At 36.9% G+C, this 11,426-nt stretch overlaps 1 protein-coding gene across 1 annotated transcript; it reads right to left on the bottom strand.

The window, feature by feature from the left end:
* Nucleotides 1–2,587: 2,587 nt before the first annotated feature.
* Nucleotides 2,588–8,038, bottom strand: LOC110744446 (putative magnesium transporter NIPA6). Its single transcript, XM_021944421.2, has 9 exons — nt 7,705–8,038; nt 7,532–7,588; nt 7,026–7,116; nt 6,746–6,906; nt 6,514–6,641; nt 5,873–6,010; nt 4,454–4,546; nt 3,560–3,680; nt 2,588–3,437 (listed from the first exon to the last, which is right to left on the bottom strand). The coding sequence occupies exons 1-9, from the start codon at nt 7,832–7,834 to the stop codon at nt 3,301–3,303; spliced, it is 1,056 nt and encodes a 351-aa protein (XP_021800113.1). The 5' UTR covers nt 7,835–8,038; the 3' UTR covers nt 2,588–3,300.
* Nucleotides 8,039–11,426: the final 3,388 nt, after the last annotated feature.

Genomic DNA, 11,426 nt, shown 5'->3' with positions numbered 1-11,426 from the left:
TTCTATCACATATCAAAAAAGCCATCAAATATGCCCATGCCCTAGCTATCACGTATCAATAAAACCATCAAATATGCACATTTGAACTAATTTCATGGGGTAAAGCGACCCTAATAACTATTGCGTCGATTCAGCTGCACCAAAATGGATTCAGCTGCATCCTCAACTTGTGATACTCGCAAGTGCACGAGCCGTTTGGTAATATAGCATATGTAAGTGCGAGGTCGATCCTACGAGGATTGGTGATTGAATGATCCAATTCATTTCCCCTACACAAAACAGAAATGAAAAAGAAAATAAATAAAACAAGAAAAAAAGGAAATAACTCAAGCAAATAAGTTCCCAAGTTCAATTAGATTAACGGATTGATTCTAGCTAAAGTATGATTAAGCCATGAGGTTTGGTCATAACCTTGTGTTCCTAATTCCCTAATTTGATCATTTGTTGTCTAACCTAAAATTAAGCATTAGGAACCCATTAAGCATAGAAGAACAATTTAAACAACCAAGCATGTATCTAATCCCTGTTGTCGAATGTCCATACATACTCTTCCTATTCATAGTTCAATTCGAATTAAAGCACGGTGTCTACTCTTAATTCAAACCAAGATAGCTAACATGCAAGCCTAAATGGTGATCAATCATTCAAACTAGCATATTAACTTATAAGCATAATGAATAAGAACAAAAACCATAATTGAAACTTGGAAACTAATTAAACTTGAATACTTAAGAAAGAATGTACATTACAAATAAAAGTAAAGTGGAACTAAGAAAACTTGAAGGAAAATTTAGTAAAATCATTTTGTTACAACAATTGACAACTTGAAAGGAAACTAAGAGAATTTGAGGGAGAGAAGGGAAGGGAGCTCTAGAGAAGTGTTTGAGAGCTCCCCCCCTTGGGGGTGTGTTTTGAAGCTTGAAGACTTCTCTATTTATAGGGCCAATAGGGAGGAACATCATGATGAATTCCAACACCACCATTCCTCTTTTAATACAACTCATAACTCTCACTTCATCTTGTCTATGTTAGTGTGGTTGGAATCAATTCCATCTCATACTTCTTTTGCTGCTCTTGAAGCTTTCTTCACATGGGTTTTCAAAGGTGTTCAATTGTGGCTGTCTTTTGCTGCCAACCCATGTGGTTTTCTTTTGGTTGCTGAAAAGAAATGAGTTTTCTGAACCAGGCTTGGTGTAGGATGGCCAGAGGTTTCAAAACGTATCCAATGGGGCTCAAATTTGGTTATGTTATACTAGACACCCATTGGAACAACTTCTATGAAGAAAGTATTCCCACAGGAGCAGTAGAAGTGTGCGTTTTGGGCCTTGCAAGTTGGCTGCCGAACAGAGACTGGAATTGACTTCATTTCATTTCATTTCTTTCTTTTTGCTTCACATGCATGCACATGCTTCTCTTTAATAGCTCCAGCATGTACCAACTTGCTCCTTTAGACTTTCATAGCTAGAATGCCTCCCTACTTTACTCATTATATTGGGTACAAAGTCAGTTATAGCTGGGGTGAGGCACATGGCTAAAAGCTAGCAGCTGCAAATCCTCCTGAGCAGGGTTCAGTGTTGGACGGGCTAAGGACTCCAGATATGTTCAATTGGGCTGAAATTTGGATATGTTATAGTACACACCCATTGGAACAACTTTTATGAAGATCTTCACCTCATCCGAGCCCTAGAGCATGCTGATCCAAGGCCAAGAAGTTGACCTACGAAACTGGGCTGGCAAGGGTTTGTAGCCAAAATTAGTTTGTCTTTAAGCTCTTCTTCCATTCACCCAAATCAGGCTTTAACATGCATGGATTGCATCATTTCCTATCCAAAGCCATCATTGTTACCTAAAGCTCAATGAACTGAAAGATAAACACAAAAATGATTAAAAGCACAAGTTTAACTCAAAAACATAACCAAATCATAAGCTAGAAGGGTACAAAATGATATACAATTATGAACCGATCAATAACCACCTTGTGCATTCGGCAGTGGTCGACAACCCACGGCCCTTTCCTTGGAGAAAAGCTTTCCTATATCGGGGATAACACTATGGCACTATCTCGTGCCAATCACCCATTGCCATATGTTTTAACTTTCCGATATGGCAACACAACTTTCCAACATGACAATGTGTGATAGGCTTGAGACGCCATGGTTGCATCCTTGTTATGTAAATTCTTCTCCCTTCCTTGACAACCAACCCTAAAATCTATTCTCTCTTTATACATGTCTCTCCTATCGGAATGGCAACAAGAAAAGCACATTCAATGCTTTCAGAGTGTCATCTCTCACAAGCACATTCACTGCTTGAGCTAGACAACCAAAATCCGTGTAGAGAAGATTAAACCGAAGATGAATTGCTTAAACAACGTTTTAACGAATGCATCATAATTGAGTCTTTTATGAAACCAACCATTTGGTGAAAAAAAATTGTCTGCAGTAAATCAATGTGCATCCAATCACACAAAAGGATGGCTCAAAATGACAAGTCTCTGTAGTATTTCATTTAAACACAATTTGTAGGGATTGATCCAAAAGGACACGATGGATTGGTACTAGAAAATCGATTTGCACAAAAGAAAAGGTATTAGAATTGGTTTTTATTTGATCTGAAAAACAGTTGTATTGATCCAACAAAAGTCACAAACACAATGCGTATGCATAAACATTTCCAGATCAACTCAGCAATCTTCAAAAAGTACAATCAGAAGCGGTTACAGAACTCTACAAAGAAGTATTTCTTATTATGCCTTCCAAAAAGCCAGAAAGGGAAAATCACCACCCCCCACCACCCCTAAAAGAATTAATACCAATAAGCAAAATAAAATAATCTATGTTCGAAGTCACCAGAGAAAAAAAATGGGCAGAAACTTGAACTCCCCGCTGATCTTGAGCTCCTTCATACATCAATTTTCGCTGTAGTTAACCTCAACAAAGAAAAGCCCTGCCTGGATATAAAATCCAGGTCTTCATGTATTCTTTGGCTTCACATGATTTTAAAGCTATCTTTCCATATTTCATAATGTGAACAAACCACCCATTAAAAGCTTGAAATCTTGGACGAACTGTCTGCGAAGCCCTAGGTTAAGTCAGCATCGTCAATCTCCTCACTAGTCTACACAGAAAATGCCGTTGGCAGTTCAGCAAACGGCCACCACCCGGCACTGTATGTTTGGATTTGACAAAGATGGGGCAAGAATAGATTCATCTAATGGACAATGGTAAAAGAATGGTTGGCACTTAACTCTTGCTTGCCGTGTAGGTATATGGAATGGAATGGTATCATCCTAGATATGATCTAGTACAATTCTTGTCTTCTTAAGCAAATTTCCTCCGAAGGTGTCCCATCTTCTTCTTCATGTTTCTCTAATTCTCCATTCCCGCCACTACAAAGTCGCGCAGATAATGAAGGCGACACAGGCATATAGCTACCACCTGTTTATTTCAACAAGCATAAAGCCCAAAATAATTGGAAATTTAAAAGAGTCAACTGGTTAGGGAATAGATGATACTAGAGTAGAGAGAAAAAAAAGTAATAGAACAGATTGGTCTCACACCTCTAAAAGAAGAGCTTCTTTCAAATTCTTTTGTTGAATGCAATAAGATGGTCCCACATAATACAACAATAAATCCACATATTTCTGATAAGATGGCTCCCCCACTTTGGTCATCCCAATCCTAAAATCATAAAAAGCAGTATGTAATTACTGTCATCAAACTAAATCCCCAATCAACAGCCTGTGGTTTTAGTAGAAGAACAAAAAGTATTTTGCTAGAAAGAATGGTTACATAGCATTCTATGCAAAAAATATTTTCTGTAAGTTGGTCTAACCAAGAAACTGAAATCTGACTCTGTTTCTTCTCTTTTATGGTGCAGATATACATCACATTTTAAGCAGTAGAAATTGAGTGTCTAAACAACAATTCTGATACAAAAAGTAGAGCAAACCCTTGTAGAATTCTCCCTGTCATAAAGTTAGCCCTCCAATTTGGATCAAGAGTACTGGATGGCTAAGTTTGACTAATTCTAATAGGTTAATTTGGAGTATAGTTAGTCGGACTGACATTGTACTCTTTCGTCGGTTTTTCATTAAGGTCCTTACCAATTCCAATCAACCAAAGAACCAACATTTTTTCACGTCAACTAAATTAATGGACCTGGCTTTAGCCTCATAAAAAGCGTGATTTTCTTAACTGGGTAATCTTTGCTTGAAATGCCAAATCAGATGTTATTATCCACACAAGGGTCTACTGGAGCTACTTTTCAGTGTATGCCTTGTAGTCACATTCCAGATTCATGCCTTCTGTTAAAATCAATCACATTAACAACAATCCAACTTGGAACTGAAGCTAGACTTGGCAAAGAGATATAACACCATGACATGTCCAACTTATAATACTATCACTTAACAATACCTTTAACACACTTTTTTTTTTTGAGGGAACAATACCTTAAACATTATGACACTGGCAATGATTGCCAGCGTTGTAAACATGACATAATAAATAGGGGACACGACTGCAGTGTTGAATGTATCAAGCGCCTGAAAAATCAGAGTTGAGTGGTTCAGTAGAAAATATGAATACAAAGATTCCTTTAATTCTTCTAAAGAAACATACATATAAATGGTATACATATATCCTGGAATGTATCCATATATATGTTCATGCACACGCAAAAAGCAAGAGCCAAACTATTACTGCAATAATGAATAACCCTCAAGTTATGATTACCTTTTAATTATGTTTTTTAAGATGCTTACAGAAATGTTGAAAAGCCAAGTTATAGATTGTGGATGCTCAAAAATGGACGGCCAAGATTGAGTCCAACTCAGAGATGAGGTGTGATGGATGATGGGTGAAGGTGAGTCCAACTTAGAGAGTCATTTTAACGCTGTTTAAGTGAAGGATATTTTAGTACTTTTTTATCCAGAGTTCTTCTTAGGTTTAGGTTCTATAAATTATCTAGTCGTGATCATTTCGAACATATTTTGATGATTGAATAAAGTTACATCAGCTTTGCTTCTCTCAAGGTATGTATGATGCAACCTGACCCTAGGTGTGATGCCTAAGGCCTCTATAAGTGATTCCTAAAACACTATTGGTGTGATGCTATTAGATTCTATCGTTTTCTTTTAATTTTCTCCTTGCATTCCATAAATTTCCATTTTGATCTTACCTAGATATTATTTCTCTTTGTCCTGCATCACCACCACTCTTTAAATGACATGTAATATGTTATCAATGCCACTAACAGCTCTAGTGAAGAAAAAAAATTTATATGAAAATATGAGTAAGAGATGTGGCAACCACATATTAACTATGGAAACTATATTGAACATTACACAGAAATTTGAAAACATCATATGACATGAAATTATCCTATGATTAATTGTAGTTAAAGCCTCCACCGAAGGCAGCTACAGACTTTGACTTGTACAAATGTATTTTCAATACCAATTTCTTTTTTGCAGCATATATTCATTAGAAAACTACTTTCTTTGACTAACTTAGTAGTGAGGATAGAACAAGATTAATCTTAAAGGTGGGAAAAGGTCTAAAACTGAACAAAACTTGATGGGTTTCCCATACATCCTCCGAAAAGTAGGTAGAACCACTTGTCCCCGAACATGTCAAATTTTATAGACTAAACAAAAGCCTACTTATGTTCAGACTACTTTTTCTGTTAGTGATAGATGCAATGCACAAGAGCAAAGTGAACGGCAGGACAAAGGAATAGCCAGAAAACTATTCTGGAGAAGGGGAAAGGTGGAAGAACAGTACAAGAGCAAGAATTTCCAAAAGACTCCTATAAATCAGACTATGTTTGTCCATATCTAACATATTCACAATGAAACGGAGTTTCTAACCTTATTCAAATAATTCATTTGAGTGATGACGCATGTAGCCACGACCAACATAAAAAACCACGTCTCTGGATAGATTAACTGATTCTTCCCCTCAAAAGTTAATTTCAGAGCAGTTCCTAGGGCTTTAACACTCATCACCTGCAGAATCATGGAAAATAATGCATGTAAATTACGAGAGATCCAGATATTATTAAAATTGAAAGGAAACAATTTGATAACAAGAAATCATTAAAAGCAGACTCAGGTCTACAGGGACTCTGTAGATTGATGTGCTAACAGAAATTTGTCTTCATCCAACTAAGCAATCAGATTGACTTATGTATCAATTACCCACCCAGTCCCCACCCTAAACATTTTTGAAATAAATCTGTACTGTAACTTTAGAATGAAATTTGAGCATGAAGAACTTACAGGTTGATATTAGAACAATTTTAACACTAGCTTTATGTGTGAACTTTGTGCTTAAAGTTTAAATTCTTACATTCTGTATAATGCATAATTATTTTAGTACAGTAAGACAAGAATGAGAGGAAATCAGGTTTCCTCTTTTTTTTGGGAGAACACCATAGGTTGAAAAGAGAGAAACTCAATACAGTAAGAGAGAAATGAACTAATGCTTATAAGTACTTGAAACAATTTACCGTGAGAGAACCCATCAATGAACAAATGCCGGTGAAAACAAGCACATTCGTGTGCCCACATTGTGGTGCAAAATGGAAGACTAGTATGAAAACCAGAACAACCACTGAGCCCACATAAAGCAAAAAAGCTGAAATTGACAGTATATGTTGTTAATTTCCAAAGAAGAATCATATAAAGTTCAAGAAAACAGAGAAAAAGGAATTAGAATAAAACAAATAGCCTGAATCAAACCTGGCTGAGTTGCCATACTCCATATTTCAAGAACAGAAGTTATAGAATGCTCCTTTGGTGCATGGATAACAATAATGATCGACCCGGCAATGCACATTACACAGCCCAAAACTCCAAGCCGGTGCAACCTCTCCTTCAAGATAAAATGAGCCAGCACAGCACTACACCATACCATTGAATTTTTAAACATTATTAGTAAAACCAAACAACATCATAGGACATGATAAAAATATATATGAACAACCAACCACGGAATCAAAAGCAATATATGAGCAGTTACCTTACAATTATACTTAATGCACCGAGAGGGGTAACAAGAACTGCCGGAGCAAATGCATAGGCAACAAAGTTTGCAATCTCTCCAACAATCACTATATCAAAAATCATAAATCAAGAGAGATTCTGCAAACCATCAGTGGAATTGAACGAACAAAATGAATACCAAAACCCGTACTTTTAACTGACATAGTGACATTGGAAAACATCAATTGCTACAATGCAACAATAGCATTACTTCCATGGTGAAGAAAATTATTTCCCATGACCAGCACTTGAACTCGATTACAAAATGAAGCGTGAACGGTGATGAAATACCAAAAAATCGTAAGAGCAAGTAATGACCATAATCCATAAAGTTTTATATGACACCATGGCCATAACTATTTGCAGAATCTATATTCAACAATAAAAATATACAAAAAAACGACAACAGTAATCAGAATTTTGGCTGTCTTACAAACATTATGAAACAGAACCAAAAAGCCAAAAACAGATGTAGAAGCTTACTTGTAATAAAGCCCAGCCACCACAGAGGCTCCAAGAGATAAGAGTACCCGCCATAACCTACAACAATCAAGGACCAATAACAAACCAATCAATAAAAAAAAAACCCATCTGATAAATCAATATAAGTAAAAGAAAATTCGAGATTGAGAAGAAATAAATGAACAGAAAGTCACCAGCTCTGACCCCAGAAGCAGCTGCGGCTCTTCTGAGGCCTTTCTTCTTGATAATAAAGCTTGCCCCTATGAACCCACTTGAAAGCAAAGCCAAAACAAAGCCTTTAAGATTGTCTTTGGAGAAACCCATGTCGAATATGTGTCTCTCTTTCTGAAATTTTCGCTGGTTTCTTCATGGAAATAAAACAGAGTCAAAAAATTTGGGAGATCATCACCGTGTTGGCAAACCTTGGTGAATAATATGCTCTTTTTCAGGTTGCCGGGATGTGGGGACAGCAACGGTGTCAAGTAGAGGTAGAGCTACATTATTTGCGAGATTGGGCTTGTCCTTTTTCTATTTCTATTTTTGTCGCTTCTAAAATTCGTGAAAGACTAGAGACAAATTGCCAATATTTGTCCACGAAATACTTATTTTTGAATTGATTACATAAAACTTCCCGAATTTTGAAGGTGGTTTCGAATTGTTACCAAATTGTAGGTGTTTTAAATTGCTATCCTCTTATAAAATTAAGAGGATTTAAGAATTGTTATCAAATTGTAGGTGTTTTAAATTGCTATCCTCTTATAAAATTAAGAGGATTTAAGAGGGAGATTTTGGAGAGAGATTTGGATGAAGAAAACTCATTTATTCTTGTGTTTAAGTTCATCAACATTATATTAATGTTGGTGTCTATTTATAATATGATATGGGGCAGTGAGTCATATGATAGGTTTCAAACAAAATGATTGAATTGTAGGGTAAGTATATAATGGTAGGGATGATAGGTAATGATGGGCATTCATATTAATCTATGCTAATTTACAACATGTATTTGCAACACTCCCCCTTGGATGTCCATCATGCATGAATATGCCTCATTAAAAACCTTGCCAGTAAAATCTAGTGGAACAAAAACTAGTCAAAGGGAAAAAGAGTACATAATCATATGTAACATAAAATTCTGTGTATATGACATTGACATGCGTGCCAGGAAAAACTCTGTGGGATAAAAACCTGGGCGAAAGGAAAAGAGTACAGTGTATATATAAACTTTGTTGATAGCACGCTCCCCAGGATGGATGTCTCCCCTTGATAAGTATGCATTAATTTTACTAATTAGAAAGTCCACGTAATCCAATGCCATGCACCAGTTTTGAAATGTGCATTTCGGTAACAATTTGGTGAAAAGATCTGCCAGATTATCACTTGAACATATCTGTTTGACTTCAATTTCTTGATTCTCCTGAAGTTCGTGTGTGTGGAAAAACTTTGGTTATATGTGTTTGGTTGTATCTCCCTTGATGTATCCTGCTTTGATTTGAGCAATGCAAGCAGCATTATCTTCATATATGGTTGTTGTAGTATTTTTCACTGAAGGTAAATCATATGTGCTCCGTATATGATGGATTATTGATATTAACCAAACGTATTCACGACTTACTTCATGGAGTGCAAGTATTTTTGAGTAATTGGAGGATGTAGCCACTAATGTTTGCTTTATGGAATGCCATGAGATTGTTGTCCCTCCATAGGTAAATACATAGCTAGTTTGTGAACAACCATTATGTGGATCAGAGAGATATCTTGCATCTGTATATCCAAAAATACTTTGTCCATTGTCAACACACCGTACTTCAAATTCCCATACCCACATTACTTACCAGTTGTGCCAAACTTTTAGCACCATGGGCACAGTCATCTTCATAAACACGAAATTCAAATGTTTCAAACAGTCGTTAATCTCAACTAGCCTATGAGCTCAGCCACGTCGAGAAGGCAAGACAGCACAATAGGACGTCAAATAATTCACCGAAATAAGGAGGCACACAAGGTGCAAGGTTTACAGGAATTTGACCTAATGCTTTGATACCAAATTGAAAGGACCCGCCTAGAATTCCCCCTTGGAATCAGTGATGAACCCTCTCCTTATTCGACACCAGGCATGTGTCGGCCCAAATTACCAAAACACCCTTCTTGCTCTAATTCCAAAACAACTTTAGGGCTTGACTTCTAACGGAAAATCGGCAAAGCCTTCCTTGAAACTGGCTCAAAACCCAAAAAAATCCACATGCACAGCAAACACAATTAATTCCCAAAAGTTTAGCAAGCATAAGGTAAAAACCACACACCAATTAGCAAAAGTTTCAATGGGCTTTAGGCCCCCTTTTACCAATATAAGAAAGTGAGCAAAATCAACTTGACAAAATTGAACATAACAAACAAATCATAAACTTACAGTTGCACCTAGGTTAGACTAGGTTGCTTACGTACCCTTATTGAGGGATCAAGTCACACATAGTTCTTTCCACCCTAAATCACAATTAAGATAATACAAAAATGTTCAAAGTGAAATCAACACTAAAATTATAGAATCATTCTTTACCTTGATTTCAACAAGCTATATGATTGAATATCATGCCATGAAATTATGTACCTAACAATTCAATTAGTTTATCATTGTATATCCAAACACTTACATAACCAAACCTTTTACTTGAAAGTCATACCTCATAGTGCATATGTCCTGTAATCACCCACCAAGGGGTATATGGGAACACCATCAAATCCGAAGGCAATAGGGGAAAGGCAAACTAGCTAAGAGCATCTCCAGTAGACTCTCTATCCTCTCATCCCTAACTACTTTGGCTAAAAAGAAGGAAAATCCTTCTTCCAGCAGACTCCCTACTAGGCTCTCTATTTTGGAGAACTACTTTTGGCTCTCTACATCTAGCAAAGAGGAGAGAGAATTTGGCTAGGAGGAAAGAGAAAAAGGGAGAGAGAAATAGAAACATTTGGGAGGTTGGTAGGGTTGGGCTTCTACTTTTCTTTTTAATATATTTGATTTGCAAAAGAAAGAGAAATAGAGAACATTGTTGGAGGAAACACCTTTTAAGTGGTTTGCTATAATAGCTTTCTAGCTATTTTAGCTAGAATTTGGCTAAAATTTGGAGACTCTCCAGGAGATGCTCTAACCACCTGTGTAGACAAGTCGGGCAGTTGGCTAAGGATCTTAGCCAACCATATGCAGATAATATGAGCAAGGTGACGAAAAATATCATGTTAACTATACCACACGTTGGTACTACACTATTCTCCACATAGATGTACCTCAAACATAATTCGTGAATTCCAAGTGCTACACATGTGGAATGGCCAACTCCACATGTGTGTTGCATCCTAGCAGAACTCAGGGACACGTGGCCAACCTAAGAACACAAATAATCCGTTAATTCCCGTAGCAGGACTCAGGGAGATATACTCAACATGAGAACTCAAATAATCCATCAATTCTCCTAGTAGAACTCAGGGACAAATGATCAACATAAGAATGCAATCCTAGCAGAACTCAGGGAGATATACTCAACTTGAGAACGCAAATCCTAGAATAACTTAGGGAGAAATACTCAACTTGAGAATGCAAATAATCCATCAATTCCCCTAGCGGGACTCAAGGAGATATACTCAACCTAAGAACGCAAATTTTGGCACCACACGGTTCCGACGTCCACGATACTCGTGGGGCAATGTCATACGCACGTAGACAAATCCGAGGGCAATTGAGGTGTCTAAAGACAACTATATGTCCGAATACATTCCGAAGACAACTACATGTCCAAAGACATTCCAAAGGTAACTATATGTCTAAAGACATTCTGAAGGCAACTGTATGTCCGAAGACATCAATATTTCAGAAGGCATCCAGGATGACCAAAGACATCAATATTTTCGAAGGCAACAATAT

This window comes from Prunus avium, chromosome 4 (genome assembly GCF_965620075.1).
Source record: "Prunus avium chromosome 4, drPruAviu1.hap1.1, whole genome shotgun sequence".
Classification (NCBI taxonomy): Eukaryota; Viridiplantae; Streptophyta; class Magnoliopsida; order Rosales; family Rosaceae; genus Prunus; species Prunus avium.
The sequence above is the reverse complement of the archived record's forward strand: the minus strand, read 5'-3'. Positions and strand labels throughout refer to the sequence as shown.

What these genes read in the sequence shown, in the direction of transcription:
- LOC110744446 (XM_021944421.2), bottom strand. Translation starts at nt 7,834, where the DNA reads ATGGGTTTCTCCAAAGACAATCTTAAAGGCTTTGTTTTGGCTTTGCTT. An exon ending in TGCTTCTGGGGTCAGAGCTG is followed by an intron (nt 7,589 to 7,704) that starts GTGACTTTCTGT and finishes TGATTGTTGTAG; the next exon opens with GTTATGGCGGGTACTCTTAT. An exon ending in GAGTATGGCAACTCAGCCAG is followed by an intron (nt 6,642 to 6,745) that starts GTTTGATTCAGG and finishes TGTCAATTTCAG; the next exon opens with CTTTTTTGCTTTATGTGGGC.